This window comes from Micropterus dolomieu, linkage group LG02, assembly GCF_021292245.1.
Source record: "Micropterus dolomieu isolate WLL.071019.BEF.003 ecotype Adirondacks linkage group LG02, ASM2129224v1, whole genome shotgun sequence".
NCBI classification, from domain to species: domain Eukaryota; kingdom Metazoa; phylum Chordata; class Actinopteri; order Centrarchiformes; family Centrarchidae; genus Micropterus; species Micropterus dolomieu.
This window is the reverse complement of record NC_060151.1, coordinates 15,139,194-15,159,398: the sequence shown is the minus strand read 5'-3', so window position 1 is coordinate 15,159,398 and position 20,205 is coordinate 15,139,194. Positions and strand designations below refer to the sequence as shown.

The 20,205-nt window shown below is 39.2% G+C and overlaps 2 protein-coding genes across 2 annotated transcripts; one reads left to right on the top strand and one right to left on the bottom strand.

Annotated features, from left to right (window-relative positions):
* The first annotated feature begins 8,789 nt into the window (after positions 1-8,789).
* On the top strand, positions 8,790-12,396 carry LOC123958964 (deoxyhypusine synthase-like). Its single transcript, XM_046032759.1, has 9 exons — positions 8,790-8,978; positions 9,262-9,426; positions 9,570-9,691; positions 10,548-10,644; positions 10,945-11,031; positions 11,123-11,228; positions 11,313-11,416; positions 11,813-11,945; positions 12,272-12,396. The coding sequence occupies exons 1-9, from the start codon at positions 8,790-8,792 to the stop codon at positions 12,394-12,396; spliced, it is 1,128 nt and encodes a 375-aa protein (XP_045888715.1).
* Positions 12,397-16,663: 4,267 nt separating this feature from the next.
* On the bottom strand, positions 16,664-19,796 carry LOC123967525. The gene is made up of 4 exons (XM_046043646.1): positions 19,553-19,796; positions 19,337-19,463; positions 17,940-18,105; positions 16,664-16,960 (listed from the first exon to the last, which is right to left on the bottom strand). Exons 1-4 carry the CDS (start codon positions 19,757-19,759, stop codon positions 16,798-16,800), a joined length of 663 nt encoding a protein of 220 aa, XP_045899602.1. The 5' UTR covers positions 19,760-19,796; the 3' UTR covers positions 16,664-16,797.
* Between the last annotated feature and the right edge of the window lie 409 nt (positions 19,797-20,205).

The window sequence follows — 20,205 nt, the reverse complement described above, 5'->3', positions numbered from 1 at the left end:
ACATTTAACAAAATGTGCCAATGTGCACCTAATAAGTGTGTGTGTGTCTGTGCTTGCATCATCACAGTAGTCAGACACTGAAGTGAACAGGTCTTAACACTAACATTTAAACCGGGATGGTTGGGTGTGTATGTAAACTTGTATACTAAAACAAACTTAACTGTATACTTAATAAACACTACTACCATGTGCCTAATTAAAGCAAATATTTGTACATCTTGAGGTCTTAACAAAAAAAAGACCTGTGTGTCAATGTGTGCATATTCTTAATCTGAGTCAGACGGTGCTTGAAGTGGACCGGTATGCAGCACCGGCACTTCTACATTTTACTCTTTGGCATACTGGGATTTATGCACCTTTTTCTTCCCTGCCCTCTCCCAACCAAGACAGAGTAGGGAAAAGATGGGGGGCCAATGCACACAACATTTAAATGGGAGCACAGGTCACTGTATTGACAAATAAATGCTGGTAACCCTGGAGTGTAGTCTTGGTGGACCCAGAGACTGCAGGGTACTCTGTAAAAATATTGACATCAAGAAAGTCCCAAGGCTTAGGTATGGGGGATGGTTGTAACACTTTAAAGTGTTAAAACCAACTTCAGCCCTGTCTGCCATTGTTTAACTAGCAATATTAGCATGGTGGTTTGAAATTACCAGGGGGAAAATGCATGACATGTTGCCTAAGAAACTACAATTTAATTATATATAAGTCATGCTATTTTATCTGCAATGAAAGTATAGTATAAAAAATTGACTTTCTTACTATATATTTCTTCTCTATATATTCTGAATGTGCCTGTCCACAGCCTTGACAACCACCATGCCTGATCGGGGAGGAAGTAGGTAAATACTGATATCACACCACTCCTATCTTTATTTATTTATTTATTTAAATAATTGGTGGAATTAGTATTGTTACAGTATGTCATGTTGAAACCATACCCGGTCTTCCCTACCAGGTGGGCAACGAGATGGTTGATTTATGCACTGAACAAAATTAGAAACGCAACACTTTTGTTTTTGCCCCCATTCATCATGAGATGAACTCAAAGATCTAAGACTTTCTCTGTGTAGGCCTACACAAAAATCTCTCTTCAGAAATCTGTCAGAGACTTTGTCATTCATTTTGTGTCGAATATTTCATTCGAACATAACTTTATATATTTACGAAAAAAAATATTAATTTATGAAAAGATTGATATTCATTGTAAAGAAAAGCCTATTTATTTGAACCTCTTTAACTTAGCCTATATGAAAAATGTTACATTCACAAATACAACATTTCAATATAAATCATATGGGCTACGTTGTTAACCTGTGAATGGTGACGTGACAATATCAGTGTAGTTTCTAAATAAAAAAAATCTACATGTTAACCGGCGGGTGTCACATGGAACGCAAATTGAAAGAAAGGTCCCCATTCGTGCAGCAAAGGGTGTTACACACCTTCAACAAGCCAGCATCGGTGCTGACTCGGCATTTGAGGGTTTAACAACCCACTATCACTCCGCCCTCATTGGTTTCGGATGACACTCAATGTGACGCATGAACGCGTAAACGGAGTGGAAGTAGCAAGCAGTTTCGGTGTCGGAGTGGAAGCTGCGAGGGTCTAGTTTCGGAAAGGCCCAGAATCTCTGTTAGTGAGCACTTCTCCTTTGCCGAGATAATCCATCCCCCTCACATGTGTGGCATATGAAGTTGGTGATCAGACAACACGTGTATTGCATAGGTGTGCATCAGGCTGGCCAATAAAAGGCCACTCGAAAATCTCGGTTATAACCTGCACAGCACTGAAAAATACAGAGTGCCTTGTTAAAAAATAGATCTTACCCCAAAGGTTGCTGCAGATTTCATGACCTAGCCTATTAAGGAAGTAACCCAGCAGCAATTCTACCCTCAACTGATGATCTGGTAAATCATCTAATTAGCCTACCAAACTCAGGTCAGCTGCTGCCCTTGTCAAACAAAGAAAGGCCAACCCCAAACAATGCCCCCTGGAAAAATGACAAAATGAAAGAAAAATTGTTGTGTAGTAAATTACATGTCCCCCAAGATATATTCCAGGAACATCTTGGCATGTACAATAAGGCAATCTATATAAATATATATATTTTGAAGATTGTTAAAATATGTTTCTGTGGGGCCAGTAAAAGTGACACACTATACCTATTACACTGTATTCAGAGACACATTAAATTTGATATTGTCACATGTTAAGTAGGCAGTGTTTGCCATGTATGCTAGCTAACGTATTACTACCTTAAGAGGAGTTTGCGAAATGTCAGATCACCGACATCAGCCAGGTTCTCTTTATTTCTGTGGTAATGTTAAAGAGATTTGGAATTGGACAGATAGATTGGTTGCTGACATGTATTTTTAAAATGATGCTTAAATTTAAATGCACATAAAAATGTTCATGTTATTTTCCACAGACAGACATTCACCATCAACACAATATCCCCAGAGAAACTACAAAGAGTAAAATTATTCTTTCCAAATCATGATAAAATCACCCAAATGGCCCTGATCCCACACACAGTTGAAAATGGAAATGAAAGGTTAATTTCCCACTCCTGTGGCTTTTTAAATTGCAATTAGTGTCCGTGTCTAAATAGTCAATGTTTTTTAGCTCTCACTTGGATGCACTGAGAAGGCTAGATATTGAGGCATGGGAAGCAGAAAAGAACTGCAAGACAAGGTACAAGGAACTCCATAAAGATGGAAAAGAATATAAAAAGATATCCAAAGCCTTGCAAATACCAATCAGTACTGTTCAGGGATCTCTTGACACCAAGCCAAGGTTCAAAGCTGCACACGGGACTTTCCAGCATGACAATGACCCTAAGGTTCTGGAGTGGCCATCACAGTCTCCTGACCTTAATGTCACTGAGCCACACTGGGGTGATGATCTCAAATGTGCGGTTCATGCAAGACGACCAAAGACTTGGTCCTGGAGGCATGGGTCAGTTCATTTTTTTCTTTGTTGCCATGTTTTGTTTCATGATTGTGCCATTCCTTTATGACCTACTGTTGAATGTGAATCTCATGAGAAATAAAAAAACATCTGTTTTGTGTGCTCACTCATGTTTTCTTTACAAATGGTACATACATTACCAATTCTCCAAGGGTTTGCAAAATTTTAAGCACAACTGTACCAAACATGGGCAATTCTCCACACTGCAAACCTACAAATCTGCAACTGCACAGGAGCATTGTAAGGAATAGATTGGGGGCATGTTTACACACTCTTTGGAAAGATCTCTTTTTTTTTTAATGAATTTTAATTTGTGACCTGAAAATGAGCTAAAGTTTAGTAGTTGTTCAATAATTTAGCATGATCTGGTACAGAACACATATTTGTCTGAGAAAGAGAGGCATACAGTGCATTTAAATTGAAACAAATGTTGGCTTTGGAGATGGTTAGAAAAGTCTGTCTCATAGCACAGAGACTACAAACCTCTGCCAAGGACATGCAATTATTTAAGTTTTTTATTTAAATTGGAAATTGTTTAAAAATGTACATGTTGACCCAGATTTGAATTATATCTATATATACACATTATATCTTCAAAGATCTTCAAAGATCTATAATACACACTATACTGAGATCCATGATACAAATTGGATGGAACAGTACAACTTTCACCAAGTGTAGTGAGAGTGAGAAACACTAGTAACTAAACAAACCTTGAATCCAGAAACTATTGACATCTCCCCTGATCAGAATCAAACTTCCCTTACCTCCTGTAATATATAGTTTTTCAAATGATGATTCACATTCTATTAGTTAAGGTTATCATAATAAATGAGTTGTTCATAATAAATAGTTTGTTTAAAGACATTTAATGTAAAAAGTCTAAACAATAGAAAAGCTTCAGTTATATTGATAGATTAATTCTAAACCGAGGGGATGCTGTTACATGACCAAATTAATCATAATAAGTGAGTACTAGGGTATAGGGTATGGGTATCCATTCTGGATATCTTAAGGTATCAACTGAAAGAGCCCAGTATCTAGTAGTAGGCTATCAAAACCTCTCCAGTCAAACCAGTACGCTACGATACTTTTTAACCAGACCCTGGCAGTATGTCTATTTGTATGGTTTTGAAGCCAAACATGCAAGCAACACACCTAAAGAAAGAGAAGGGCAGCTTCTTTTTTTATGTGCCTCCACCATAGCCATGTATAAAAAAAGGCCTGCATGCACCTCATCCATGCATGATTTTACACATTTTACGTCACTGTTGCAAGTTTATCACCACAAATTTGGCTTTCCATTGGTTTTTATCGTCTGGTATCATTTAACACTTCTCTGTAAATTTTTATTTGCTTCACATCACTTGTCAACGATCGATCACTGATCACTCAGTTCCATCAAATCACGTAAACACTTTTGTGGTGCAGCAGCGATCAGCTAATTTTACTCACGGAGCTTCCGGCTGCAGCTGCAGCTGTTTCAGATGTAGTTGGTGTGATGGGCTGGATGTGCAGACTCTCTTTTTCCTGTGTTTGCTTCTTTAGACTCTTTAGTTAGGTGACTTGTTTAAAAAGACTCCTGACTCGTTTTCTTTTTCTTACTGTTGTCTTTTTGGAGGAGGTTTCCGACTCACCACTACAGCAAAAAGCACTAGTGGAGATCTCTAAATTCAGTTTATTGATCGAAAGTTAACAAAATAATTATTCGTTGTTAACTTTCAGCAAACGCATCAAAAATTAACTTAAATTTGTTTCCCACAACTTATTTATTTATTAAGCTGTAGTCTTTCCCCATATGATACTTCTCCGTGAGGATGACCTAATTAGGATGAGCGGCAATCTGATACAATTGCAGTGGTTCAGGAATGGTTGGAGGAACATAACAACAAAGTTCAAGGTGTTGACTTGGCCTCCTATTTCCCCAGAACTCTGTCCAATCGAGCATCTTTGGGATGTGCTGGACAAACAAGTCCGATCTTGCTAACGTCTTGGTGCTGGATACCACAGCACACGTTCAGAGGTCTAGTGGAGTCCATGTCTCGATGGATCAGAGCTGTTTTGCAGCAAAAGGGGGACCCACACAATATTAGGCAGGTGGTCATAACAGTACACAAAATATTAAAATTTACACCAATTGACTTCTGATGATGCTTATGGATCCTTTACGAGTTCTCAGTTACTGTTTTCAGTATTTAAATGTATTGTGCTATGATGAGAATAATAGTCACTGTAAATAAACCGTGTGTACTCAGCTAAAGAGTTAGAATGCTGTTCTGCTGCAGGCATGATTCATTTTACTTCCATGTGTCAATATTTACCTCTGGGTATGATGAAGCTCTAGGTGACTGAAGACCTTCACGAAAGACTGTACTGATGTCCTAGGAGCTTGAAAATGTTTAACTAGACTAACAACATTTGTGTAAACGTGTTTGCTGTGCAGACTTGTAAAGCAGGTGAGTAAGTAAGTAAGTACATAAACTTACTTGTATAGTATAACTCATTTGTATAGTGTTGTTTCTGAAACCCTGACTGAAATTCATCATATCATTGTTGTATATACAGTACAAATTTATATACATACTGTATATACATACTGTATATACACTCAATGGTATCTTTATTAGGTACACCTTGCTAGTACCGGGTTGGACCCCCTTTTGCCTTTAGAACTGCCTTAATTGTGACATACTTTCAACAAGGTGTTGAAAACATTCCTCATAGACTTTGGTCCATATTGACATGACAGCATCACGGAGTTGCTGCAGATTTCACAGCTGCACATCCATGATCCAAATGTCCCGTTCCACCACATCCCAAGGGTGCTCTGTTGGATTGAGATCTGGTGACTGTGGAGGCCATTAGAGTACATTGAACTCATTGTCATGCTAAGAAACCAGTTTGACATGATTTGAGCTTTGTGACATGGTGCATTATCCTGCTGGAAGTAGCCATCAGCAGATGGGCACACTGTGGTCATAAAGGGATGGAAATGGTCAGCAACAATAATCAGGAAGGCTGTTGCATTTAAATGATGTTAGTTCTAAGGGGGCCAAAGTGTGCCAAGAAAATATCCCCCACACCATAACACCACCACCACCACCACCACCACCAGCCTGAACCGCTGATACAAGGCAGGATGGATCCATGCTTTCATGTTGTTTATGCCAAATTCTGACCCTACCATCTGAATGTCACAGCTGAACTCGGGACTCATCAGACCAGTCGTTTTTCCAATCATCAGTTGTCTAATTTTGGTGAACCCCTTCGAACTGTAGCCTCAGTTTCCTGTTCTCAGCTGACAGGAGCTGTGGTCTTCTGCTGCTGTAGCCCATCTGCTTCAAGGTTCTTCGTGTTGTGCGTTCAGAGATGGTATTCTGCATATCTTGGTTGTAACAAGTGGATTTTTAAGTTACTGTTGCCTTTCTGTCATCTCGAACCAGTCTGCCCACTCTCCTCTGACATCAACAAGGCTTTTTTGTCCACACAACTGCTGCTCACTAGATATTTTCTCTTTTTGGACCATTCTCTGTAAATCCTAGAGATGGTGCGCGAAAATCCCAGTAGATCAGCATTTTCTGAAATATTCAGTCTGGCACCAACAACCATGCCACGTTTAAAGTCACTTAAATCCCCTTTCTTCCCCATTCTGATGCTCGGTTTAAACTTCAGCAAGTTGTCTTGACCACGTCTACATGCCTAAATGCACTGAGGTGTTGCCATGTGATTGGCTGAATAGCTATTTGTGTTAACATGCAATTGAACAAGTGTACCTAATAAAGTTGCTGGTATTTAGGCTTATATATGCATTTCATACAAACATGATACAAACACTTTTCACCAGTACAGTATTTTAGTCTGCCTGGTGGACTAGGTAGGAAACTGCTAGCTCTATTAAAGGTAATAACCTAATTTAAGTCCTACCTGTCAAACCCTTTTTTGCATGTTTTTATGGACATGCATATTGTTCAGATTTAACACTGACTGTCGGCAGCTTAAATGACAATTTAATACTGACTGAATGCAGCTTAAATGACACTGTAGGCTGTAGCCTGCAGCAGCTCTAAACTGTATACCTGCTCATGTCACTCCGCCCTCCTGGTCTTTAAAGGAGTATAAATTGTACTACATGTGTTTTTTGGTCAAATGTGCATGGACATCCAAAGGACAGATCTACATCCTTAAGAGACCCTCTGCTAGCAAACTCAACAGGTAATGTTCTAATCTCTCTGCTCTACATGAAAGAGACCAGAGTAGGCTATAAAAGTGTAGAGAATGATTTTTATAGGTCTACTGTCTATAACTGTGAAATATAAATTGTTTGACTTCTTTAGACTTCTGACAGGAGCAGGTAGGCAAATACAGGGATATATGGGCTGTGGGCATATACTGTGTATATATATATATATATATATTTATTTATACATTCATCAAGCTGCATTGCTTCTTATTGCCTATTTATTTATTTACAGCTGTCATGTATTTCTGTTTCTGTTGTGAAGTCAGTGGGCTAAACCGTGCTGACACTGAGCTGAAAAAGAGCAGTGTCTGTATGTTAATGCTAATATGTTTAACAATAAATAGCTACACACAGTATATCATGCTTAAAAACTCCTCCTGCATTCTGCCTTAATGTAAATATTCAAGCTAGAGGTGTACCAGCAGTCTGCATTTAACTAGAATGCTCATTGTGTAGTCTGATGAAGACAGACACTGATACACACTGTGAATATTTTCCTGGTGTAAATGTGGCAAGAGATGGTGACTTACGTATATATTCACTACTTTACCTTTACCTGAGAAAGACCACCTGAAATAATTCCAGTCACATCTACATCAAATACTTGGGAAAAAAGGCCCATTGCTTAATTTTCTTAAGTTACTCACTACTCAAGTAATTTTTTTAGTAAATACTTTTGTACTCTTTCTCAAGTAGTTATTTTGATGACCACTTTTACTTCTACTTAAGTACTTGTTTTTGCAAAGTAACAGTACTTTTACCTGAGTACAGTTTTTGGCTGTACAGAAGGCAGAAGGGAGTAGGTGGTAAACATATGTATATACCGTGACCCGACCTCGGATAAGCGGGTGAGGATGGAGCTTTTGGAACCTTTACCTTCTGCATTCTTTGCATTATGTATGTACACTGTCATCTTCAGGTTCCCTCTAAGTAAAGTGCACCTAGAATACTTTAATGTTGCTTAACTAGAGAGCAGAGGACATAACACATGTGTAATTTCTAACTTAAATAAAACTTCCTTTTCTTTGTTCAGTTTAGTTTTGTTCACAAAACAAGAAATTCTACTGCCAGAATGGGCAGGCAAACACTCACTGGATAGTGACAAAGATAGTGGACAAAGATAATGGTAGGTAGCTAATTAAATAACTCTCTTAATGAGACAGAATGAAGTGGAGCACAGGGAGGACTACGCAACCAGGATCTGGAATAACAAGTTAGGCAAAGCAAATGATTAGGCTGATCAATCAAAGCAAGCTGTTGGCCATGAGTGCAACAGTCCAAGATCCTCTTTACAGTGAAAGGTGAGGTGGCGGTGAGGTGGCGGTGCAGGAAGAACAGAAAGCAGGTGGCTCATGGAGACAGGCTTAATCACAGATATGTGGACTGGACCTAACAGTAGGTGAGCACGAGATTATTGCTCTCCACCAAAAGCAGCCAGACTTTATTACCACTGTGGAAAGGAACAGAGGGTCTGTGTCATCGTGTGGACTGGTACACATATATGGACTTGGCCAATGTAATTTGGAGAATAGTGCAGAAACTCTTATCATGTTATATTATTGTTCTTTCAGACAATATGGCAAACCATAACCACAAAATTGAGAATATCTACAGAAAGTCCATCCCTTTACCAGAGGGTACACCAATGGTCCAGGGCTACGACTTCAACCAGGGTGTGGACTACCGAGTCCTGCTGCAGTCTTACCTCCACACAGGCTTCCAGGCTACCAACTTGGGCTTGGCTATCCAGGAGATCAACACCATGGTGAGAAGGGTGCTGCACAGGGAGAACTTGGCAAATGAGCATGTTGATCATTTTAAGGACTCATTAATTTTTTTTAACCTTTGATGCAGTGTAATATACTGGCAGCAGTGCATACACCAACAGTTAGATGAATGATTGTTGACCTTAACCACGTGACTTACCTTAACCCGTCATCTGTCATGAACTACACTCTCAATGAAGTCTATAGTAGTGTGGTTGGTTCATTATATCTAGTAAATTGAAAAGGCTATGATTATGGTTTCTAATCTAACATAATGCACAGATCAAGAGGCGTCAGCAACCGGTGAAGGCATTGAATGGATGTGTTGATGAAGGCCCATCAACCTGCCCCTGTCGGAGGAGCTGCACCATCTTCCTCGGTTACACCTCAAACCTCATCAGCAGTGGAGTCCGGGAGAGTATCCGCTACCTTGCAGAACACAAAATGGTACGATTCTTTTCAACTACACTAACAATATGTCCCTAAACAACCTCTCAGGAAATATTTGAATCACACGGTCTACAGACAGCTACTACAGAGCAGCACATTACATGTGTTCCCTAATACAGTGTGTTTCTTTCTTTTTTTAGGTTGATGTCTTAGTGACCACAACTGGAGGTATAGAGGAGGATCTGATCAAGTGTATGGCCCCAACTTACATGGGAGACTTTACTCTGTCTGGCAGGGATCTGTTTATAAAAGGCCTTGACAGGTAAGTTTGGCTAAAAATAGAATAGGGAATGATTTTAAATAAGTGAACTAGCTGAGCGCCTTTAAAATTGTGATCATTAAGATTTTAGTCCTGATAGTGTTCATGGTGTGGTTGCTGGAGAAACAGCAAGTTTGGGTTAAAGCAGCGGTCACACCATAAAGTGACAGTAGCTCATCGGCGTGAAATACAGGAGGAGGGGTGAGAAGCTTAATGACGCTGTGACAACTTCTAGCTTATAGTTTGCCACTTCGCTCTACTACCATTTGGGCACAGGTACTGGTCCCTGAGGTGCTGAAGGAATTGTTTGGGCAAAAGCCTTATCCCTGCAGCCACAGCAGCCCTGATCAAGATGTCTCGATGAGAACACCAGAATCTTTGCTGTCACCTGTCCTGTCTGTTGTTGGTAATGATATGTGAGGAGGAACATGTTGTTCGTTAATTGGTGATGTACAGTGCTGTGAAAAAGAAGTTCCCACTGGGACAATAAAGTCTAAAGTCTAAAGGGGGGGATGAAGCTCTCCAAGCTAATGCGCTTAGCTTAGCTGTGTCACTAATAGGTTTTTTATCATACAGAAATATGTTTCTGTATGATTGTCTGCAAACTCACAGTGTTAATAAAGAAATCAGTAAAAATAATTGTAACTGCGATCTGATTTCATGCTGCACGCAGAGCAAGTTCTTCTCCCTGCAACAGCACAGTAAAGTTGGCTATCTTGCTAAGGAGTTAGAGATGTGCATCCTGTCTCCACCACTCAATAATAAAAACTGCTAAATAGAGATGTTGAGTGTCTATTTAAAAAAGAAAGACTGTAAGGAGAAGAGCATTCAATTCTCCCCTGTGTCGCTTCTGTTGCAGGATTGGGAACCTTCTGATACCCGAGGAAAACTACACTAAATTTGACAAATGGTTGATGCCGATCTTGAAGCAGATGCTGCTCGAGCAGAACACTCAGGTATGTGAACATCTGTCTACCCGTTTCCCTAAAATGTCTTATATTACAGGGAGTGTTAAAACAAAATTTTTAAATGTGTGTATACTCAAAACAAACCTAATTTGATAACATTTCATATTTTACTGAAATATTAAAAACTCAAATTGCTCTGTTTTAACAAGGCTTTACAACAGAGCAGAGCTATGAATTCCAAGCATTTAATCACATGTTCTCTTATTGTGGCATTTGAGATGTCCTGGTCCCTCTTTTGCCTTCAGCTCACATTATAGTTTTATTTTTCTGTGATGTGTTGTCTTTCAGGGCGTTAACTGGACACCATCTAAGATGATCCATCGAATGGGCAAAGAGATAAACAACCCGGAATCTGTTTACTACTGGGCCTACAAGGTGAGTCCTGGTATACATCAGGAGTGTGTTTTGTGTGTTAACCAATAATTAATTGAGCTGTTACTGAGCAGCGATCTGGTTACTATTTCAGAATAACATCCCAGTGTTCTGCCCTGCCCTGACCGACGGCGCTATAGGAGACGTTTTGTGCCTCTTCTCAGCTGAGAACCCTGGCTTCAGAGTGGACATAAATGAAGGTAAAACGGTGTTCATTGGTGACATACCTTTCTCTGTCTCTGTGGTTATTTGTTGGTCTTACGCATTACACAATTTGATTCCAGATATTACAAAGTTGAACAAAATGGCAGTGGCTGCCAACAGCACAGGGATAATCATCCTGGGAGGAGGTATAGCCAAACACCACATATGCAATGCCAATTTCTGGGTGAGTTTTTGCATTTTTGAGTTTGGTGTTGTCCCCAACTTCTTTCAGAACGTTGTGGAGAAATGCAGTCTGATATTTAAAAAGTCTTTGAAGGCTGTAGATTATATCTCTCTTGTTTTCATGGTGTATGTGTGTGTGGGTGGGTGGCTGGGTGGTGGGGTGTGTGTGTGTGGTAGGGGGGGCATGATATGAAGAGGACAGTAGAGATGTAACAGGAAATGAAGGTTGTGATTTGCGGTGATCATATTCTGAATTCACTGATGCATTTGTAGCCAATTCTTGATGCTCAATGCCTTAAGGTAGAGCAGTAAACAAATGCTAAACTTTTAGGAAACTGCGTGATCATTCAATGAATCAATAAAGCTTGTTTTAATAAACTGATTTCTGTCCTTCCAGAGGCAGGGAGCTGACTATGCGGTATATGTGAACACAGCTCAAGAGTTTGATGGTTGTGACTCAGGGGCCAGACCTGATGAGGCAGTGTCCTGGGGCAAAATCAGAGCAGATGCTAAACCTGTGAAGGTATATAGTATTACATGCTAGTATCAATATTATGTTGCATTCACTAGTTTTGGAAACTTTGATTTGCACAACACCTGTTTTTTACTTGTTAAATAACCGGTGCATAGTCTTGCCAAACAGATTAGTGCATACATGCAAGAGTGTTTTACTTTTCTATTTTAACAGTTACAAGCTCTATGTATGGCAAAACAGAGATTGTGTGCTAAACCTTATTATTTAATGATGTATCCTCATCTCAAGCAATAAAAACAGACATACCAATATGGGGATTTAGTAGAATTTTTGTTTTCTGATTCAATACATTGCCTGTTTTTCTTCCTCTTTAGGTGTCAGCGGATGCTACCATAATCTTCCCATTATTAGTGGCAGAAACCTTCGCTGTTCATGCTGATAAGAAGGCTACTGGCACAAAAAAGGAGTCCTCAAGTCCTACAAAAGTGGCAGCAACACCTGTTTAAATTCTCTATCTGTTGGTTGTGGTGGAAATTGTATATTTCCTTGTGAAGAAATTAACAAATAAAGAAGTTACAACAATTAGTTGTCTTTGTGATTGTAATTAATAATAAGAGTTCAGCTGAAGGGCAGCTCTCCACACCAAAGTGTGTTGAGAGAGACTGACCAAGAGAAACAGAAACAACAAACATTTACTGCTAGAGAATAGTTGTGGAGTCTTCAAGAGAAGCCACAGTGAAAATTTATGTTTACATGAGGCAACATGCACGATATCAGGGTCCTAAAACAGGCACTCTCAAATGTAATGCAGAAATTATTAATGCTGTTATTTACATTTTGACAGTGTGTGAAAAGTCTTTTGATTGTCATATAACAGTGAAAATAAATGTTATGCTGGTAAACAATGTGTTAGTGGTAACCTGTACAAAGAGAACATAAGTGGTCCAAGAACTGATCCTTGTCATGCTAACTCTTATTACAAGTTAACTGAAATAACGGTGGCATGTATTGGCTATAATGATAAAGAATTCATCCAGCTTTGCCAACCACTCTGGTACAGCATTCAGACCTGTTTCTTACAGATTGACCTGAGTAGTGTTTGGCTTTGATCTGTACATAACAAGGTGTTAATGATGCCAACCATGAACCACGTCTCCTGTTTTCCTGTTATTTCCCTGATAATGTCAAGGGATTTATCCCAGCAGAGATTTCAAACTATCAAGAGAAAGCCCGTGTTACCAACTGAAAGCATAAAGTTCCACATATATGGTATCACACTTAATGATAGCACAATAGCAGGAAATCAAGGGTTTGGACACAATACCAGACATCCAAAGCAAAAGCAGGTACAGTTCAAAATCAATACAAACATTTATTTGTCCCATTTCTTCCCAAATGGATCAAAGCAGCAGTCGGTAACAATTGAACATACAATGCAAAACCTTCCACATCTCTCTCTGCTACTTGAATAACGCCGCTATGAAGTTTCCCCCTACTATGCTAGATATGTTCACATGTGTTTTGTACTATATGCTGTTACTTAGGAAAGGAGAGCTGGGCAGCTAGTGATTGTTTCTCAGTCATTGCGTTTGCAAAACTTCTGAAGGCGAGCATGCAGGAGGACGGGTGCTGCGCAACCCGTGCTTGAGCAGTGATTGACACTTAGTTAAGTTTGTAGATCTGTAGATCAGATATGTACTGTATATGTACTATTTTGTCTGTACTGGAAAATAAAAAATATTTGAAAAGTTTCAATCTGGTTTCAGGAAGTACCACAGCGCTGAGACTGCCCTGCTTAGAGTCACCAATGACCTTTTAATGTCTGCTGATGATGGCATGTGTTCAGTCCTAGTACACCACTGACCACAACATCATGTTAAGCCTTGTGCAGACAACACGATTTTCAGAAATATATAAAAAATACAAGCAATATTAACTTTTAAGGACACTGAGACCATTTTACATGCCTTCATCTCATCACGCCTGGATTACTGCAACAGCCTTTTTACTTGCTTAACTCAAAAATCTGCTAATTGACTCAAGACTGTCCAGAACTCAGCTGCCACGCTTTTAAACAGAACAAAGAAATATGACGCCATCACCCCTGTTTTAGCTTCATTACACTGGCTCCCAGTATGTTTTAGAATTGACTTTAAAATTTTATGGATCACTTTTACAGCTCTTCATGGCCTCTCACCCTGTTATATCTCTGACCTTTTAGTCCCATACGCACCAGTACGTACCTTAAGATCCTTGGGCAGAGGTCTGCTGGCTGTTCCAGAGTCTAGACTGAAAACTAAAGGGGAACAGCCTGCCAGAGGAAATCAGGTTGGCTGAGTCAGTGAACTCTTTTAAGTCCCTTCTTAAAACAGCCCTTCCCGACTTTCTATTTTCTATATATATATTTTATATTTACTTTAAACGTGTATTTTAGTCTCTTAAGTGTTTTGCTTTTATCATGTATTTGTTTTTTTTATTGTCTTTAGGCTTGTTAAAGCACTTTGTAACTTGTTTTTGAAAAGTGCTCTACAAAGAGATTATTATTATTGTTACTTCTGTCAGGATATAGTCACAGTTTCACCAAAAACTTTATTTTTATTAAAGTTATCTACTGACCACTGCACCACCCCATTCATCAGTTTATGTGTATTTCTCCATAGTCGTGGTAGCACGGTGGCCTAGTGGATAGCACTGGGTTTGGACACCGTTCGTCCCAGCCTTTGTATGGAGTTTGTATGTTCTCTCTGTGTCTGTGTGGGTTTTCTCCGGGTGCTCCGGCTTAACCCCACCATCAACAACATGTTCGCTAGGTTGGTTCTCCAGTCAGTGCTGTTTGACCTGGCATGCCATTTCAATCGGAGTTGGTCCCCACTGTTCCTTTCAGGGATGGGTTAAATGCAGGGGATGAATTTTGCCATATGTATGCGACAAATAAAGTTTGTTTACGTTATTTGATTGGCTTGAATACTCCAAATCCTCTTTATTATGTCTAGTCAATTTTTTCCAACAAATATGGATGTTTTTTTCCCAATTATGCATTTTTAAACAGCACATCCAATCCATGCAGGTGTCAAAAAGCAAAATAAATACCCTTCTCCATTATCTTCCCACTTTAAAAAAAAAAAAAATCTAAATAATGTTTATTAAAATAAAGTTTCAACAACATAGACATGCCCAAAGTATAAAATAAAGTAAAACTAAATAACAGTGAAAACAACCTTCATATATTTAAGTTATATCATATGGCAGTAAGGTCTTTGTTCAGTTGTACTTTTGGCAGGTGTCGGTAGGGTTGACCTGTAGTTACCGTTCTACTCAGAAAGACAGGAACAACCTGACATTGACCACATATGCAAAACATAGATAAAATTTTAATTGATAGGTGCAAGGACAGATGTGCAATGTTTATTACAGCAGATATGGTTGGAGCAAGAAGCATTATCAGACAACAAATATATCATCACTATTGTGTAAAAAATGAGAATCACTGCTGGTAAATACAACATTCCTGAAACTAAATGCAAAAGGGGCATCCGTCTGTCTGCTGACCAACAATGTTTATTAAACTGGAACTGCAGCGACATAATACAAGACTTACAGGAACAGTAAAGACCTTGAATTAAAGAATAAGTATAGAGTTACTATACAGTCATACACAAACAATACTGGGCATGCAAAAAACCACACACAACACTGATTTAATTAAATTCTGCCCAAAGACGAGATAATGGGCCTCATATTCTTTCTAGAATGTATTCATGACTGAATAAGTAAATTACAAAACTAATAACTGTTATATAACTGTTGATGTGGGTTGATGTCATTGAAGGTGAAAATGTTTTCTATGTACTGGTACCTGATGGTAGGTGGGCTTTTATGCTGACTTATTTTTGAGTATCGCTGTATGATGATATACAGCGGCAAGAAAAAGTATGTGAACCTTTTGAGATTTCATGGTTTTCTGCATAAATCTGTCATAAAATGTGATCTGATCTTCATCCAAGTCATCAACGGTATTGACAAATAAAATGTGTCTAAAATAAGTCTGATCACCCTTTATCATTCAACACTCAAAATGAAAAAAGTGAACCCTTATAGTCAACTGGTTTCCCCCCTTCATACTTTGTTTTCATGATAATATATTGGGTCCTTTCTACGCCAGGTGTAAGTGCTGTGTGGTTCGTCCAGATAGTTCAATCCTAGTTTCATCAGTCCACAAAACATTTTGCCAATACCGCTGTGGAGTACCAATGTGCTCTTTTGCAAAGCATGCAGCAATGTTCTTTTGTAAGCAGTGGCTTCCTTCCGTAGATACCCTGCTTGCTCAATGTTTTACGTATTGAAGACTCATGAACAGAGATGTTAGCCAGTTCCAATGATGCCTTCAAATCTTTGGCATTGTCATTTTGACTGGGCGCCCACTTCTGGTTAGAGTAGCAACAGTCCCAAAGTGTCTCCACTGGTGAGTTTCTAAAGTCTTTGAAATCACTTTGTAAACTTAACCAGCTTTATGTAAATCAAAAATTCTTGATCGTGGCGCCTCTGTAAGCGCTTTTTGGTGAGGAATGACTCACAAGCATGCGCTTCTTGTGCAGCACTAACTCCAAAAGTTTGAGGGTTTTTTTTTTTTTTATGAGTCCAAGTAGCTGTAGTCCACACCTCCACACTCATTTTCTTAACAAGACTCCAGGTGTGTTAAAACCTGACTCCAATTAGCTTTCTGGAGGTCTTTAACTCAAGCACTGTTCTCAATAAAGACAGGAGGGATGAGAATTTATTTTAGGCATGTTTTTATTAGTCAATACCCTTGACATGAAGATCAGATTGCATTTTATGACAAATTTATTCAGAAAACCATGAAATTCCAAGAGCGTCACATACTTTTTCCTGCCACTGTATGATGCACACTAGATCCAGATCTCATTGTGGTGAGTAACAGAGAAAATGGGGTCATAGCCAGCCCCACTGTAAGTGTTGGGATTAAAGGTTTTCCCAGCTTGAACCAAGGCCTCACGAAGCATCCTTGCATTTTCTTGACCATCCTTGATGCTTGGAGGACCATGAAAGACCCTTTTATGTTATGTGAAAAGAAGGACAGAAAAAAAGTTTTAGATTACGTCGAACACTTTGTTCACCGGAAAGTTTCATTTGCAGATTTTTTAACACAAGTTCTGCTTTTACTCAGAGCTTAGTTGTAGTCAACTCCGTAATCTTATAGTCATCTTCGCTTCGACTGACTCATTGATAGTGTTTGAGTCCTTTTAATGCATCAGAGACACGTACCCATCAACACTGCAGCTTCTGGGATATTGTGGCTGGTAGCGATGACAACGCAACACAGAAACACTACTTTGGGGACTCATTCCAGGGACGCTGTAATGTCATACCTTCCCAATGGCTGAATGGGCTTTAGCCAGCCCATTTGTGGTGCGTTTAAGCACAATAAATCATTTTTCATGATCATGTTTCAGAAACAGTCTAAAGCAGCTACAAGCAATTCCTCCCTATTAAAATAGATTTTTGAAATCTGAGCAGGAAATGCGTTCCCTCCTGACTTTTACTCTTGGAACGGCGTTCCCCTGTGTACCCCCAATTTCCACCCCTGCCTGTGTGAATAAAAGTCAACTTGTAGTTTGCCAGTTAAACGCAGAAGTAGGAAATATTCAGTTTGCATTAGCAGTAACCTAAAACAGTATTTTTCCAGGGAATGTCGCCATATACACTCAGTTCATTATACTGAGAAATCTCCCTCTCTACCACCACCTTCATCAGTGGGCCATAGGCTCAATCACTATTGAGTTACCTCATTCAGAGATCAATAGTGACTTTAGGTATTAAGTATTTACATTGTTAGTAGTGAAGAGTTTGAATTCTCAGTTACAGTAAATGCTGACCCCAATAAAGGTCAAATCTGGTTATTCATGTATTCAAGTCACACTTTTGTCTCATAGCTTTTGAACAGTAAACAGGTTACATGATTTAAGTGTTTAGTGACCGTTAAATGAAACCCAACATAATGAATTGAAAGATAGAAGCAATCACTGTTCACCTGACGTAGACCGTGCCCTCAGGTCTGCTTTGCCATGTGACTGACGGATCAGTGTTTTCAGGCTTTGTTGTGTTAGGAGGAACAAACCAGGACACTGACAAATCCTGTGTGGCATCATCTGTGATGGTGATCAGCACTGGCCAGGTGTCAACAGGGATCTTATAACCTGGAAGTGACAAACACATTACAAAATGGTAAAAGATGTTCCTTTATTGATCCCCCATAGGCATAGGTGTCATTTACACTGGGGAAGCTGGGGACATATCCCCATCACTTTTTGAAAGCATTTGTTCTGAAAAATAGCTTGTGACAAGAAATGTTAAACAACAAATGAAAATGCTTTGAGAAAAGTTTATTTGCACAATAAGAAAACATGCAATGAATATAGAAGAAAGAAATGTGCAATGTCCAAAAAGTAACTTAAGCTAACAAAAACAGGCTGCTGATTACTGTATTATGTTGCATTATATTATTTTGAATGGTCACCTGCCAATTGAATTTTGTGTTTCCCTTTATATAAATAAATACATATCCACCATAAATTTGTGCAGAAAATAAAGTTTTTAAAGCTCAAAATTTTCTAGGGCACAAGGATCATCTCGTGAGCTAAGTGTATTGTCACACCTCTAATCTCAGCCCTTATGTCACCAGCACTTTTCAACATAAAGTGAAACCTTTGCCCGTAGGGGAAGTTAAAGTTGGCACAGCAGCACAGGGGACTGTAGTGCAAAGAGTAAAATACAATAAAAGTAGAATGTTGTCAAATCAAATAAGTTAAACACACTACACAATCAAAAATAGAATATGGTATCCATTTTGTATCTGCATGTGCAAAGTAAGCAAACATAACTGCAAGAACACAGGCAAGTTTCTCAGGAAACCACACAATGGTTTGTGCGCTTGTCACCATTTACATAACTTGTAACATTTCTTGAAGGCAAAGTCTAAACAGATTTTTACATATTTGATGAAAAACAGCTACAAGTATTGTAATTTGTATTAATGCTTTTCACATCAATGTTGATGTGTTCTACTTTGATGCACCACAATAAGACTTGCCAGGATTCCATTCTCCACCCTTTTGTTCTTCTAATAAACCTCACCCATTTATTGAGCTCTGGTTTTGTTCCCCCCCCCCCCCACTATTGTGTGTCACATCCTCATTCAGTAGGTAGTTAATAACTATGCAGTGAATATTCTCATTTGATGCGTGAAATTATTTTGTTAATCAACAAACTAAATTATAAACCTGCTATTCTCTAATGACCTCTTTAAATATAGTAGTATTCAAGTTATGGTTGTTTAACACACATTAATTGCACAGATATATTGTTCAAATTAGCATTACAAAACCAGGACTGTATGAGTGAAACGTTCGGTTTTGGACCCAGACATACCTGCATCACTCTGTCTCTTGCAGTAGTCAGCCAGCCTTGAACGTGCAGCCATCAAATCAGCTATCTCACCGCTTTCCAACTTGGTGGTAATCCATTCAGTGGAAACATACAAACGTGTCTCAAAATCCTGTAGACAACAGAACATAAGACAGTTTTTGTACATATACTCACAGCATACTAATGGTGCATGTGTGAGTGAGCAGCTCTGAAGTCTACCTGGTTTGTCTCAACCACACTGTATTGAGGACATTGTTGCTGATGGCAAAAGTCTGGAGCCGTCCAATCTTGTCCTCCGCAGAACAACACCAGGACAAAAGATACCAGCATGAACAGTGGCTGCGCCATTCTCCCGGACTCTTTAAAGTAACTCGCTTCAAACACACTCCTGATGCAATAAAAGGAATGATAAACTCGCATCAGCATTACCAGTATATCAGGTCACACAGACACTCTGGCATGGTTCTCCCTCTCTGACAGTCACTGCCACACATATACTCACCTAAAGGATTATTAGGAACACCTGTTCAATTTCTCATTAATGCAATTATCTAATCAACCAATCACATGGCAGTTGCTTCAATGCATTTAGGGGTGTGGTCCTGGTCAAGACAATCTCCTGAACTCCAAACTGAATGTCAGAATGGGAAAGAAAGGTGATTTAAGCGATTTTGAGCGTGGCATGGTTGTTGGTGTCAGACGGGCCGGTCTGCTCAGTTACTGGGATTTTCACGCACAACCATTTCTAGGGTTTACAAAGAATGGTGTGAAAAGGGGGAAAAAAACATCCAGTATGCGGCAGTCCTGTGGGCGAAAATGCCTTGTTGATGCTAGAGGTCAGAGGAGAATGGGCCGACTGATTCAAGCTGATA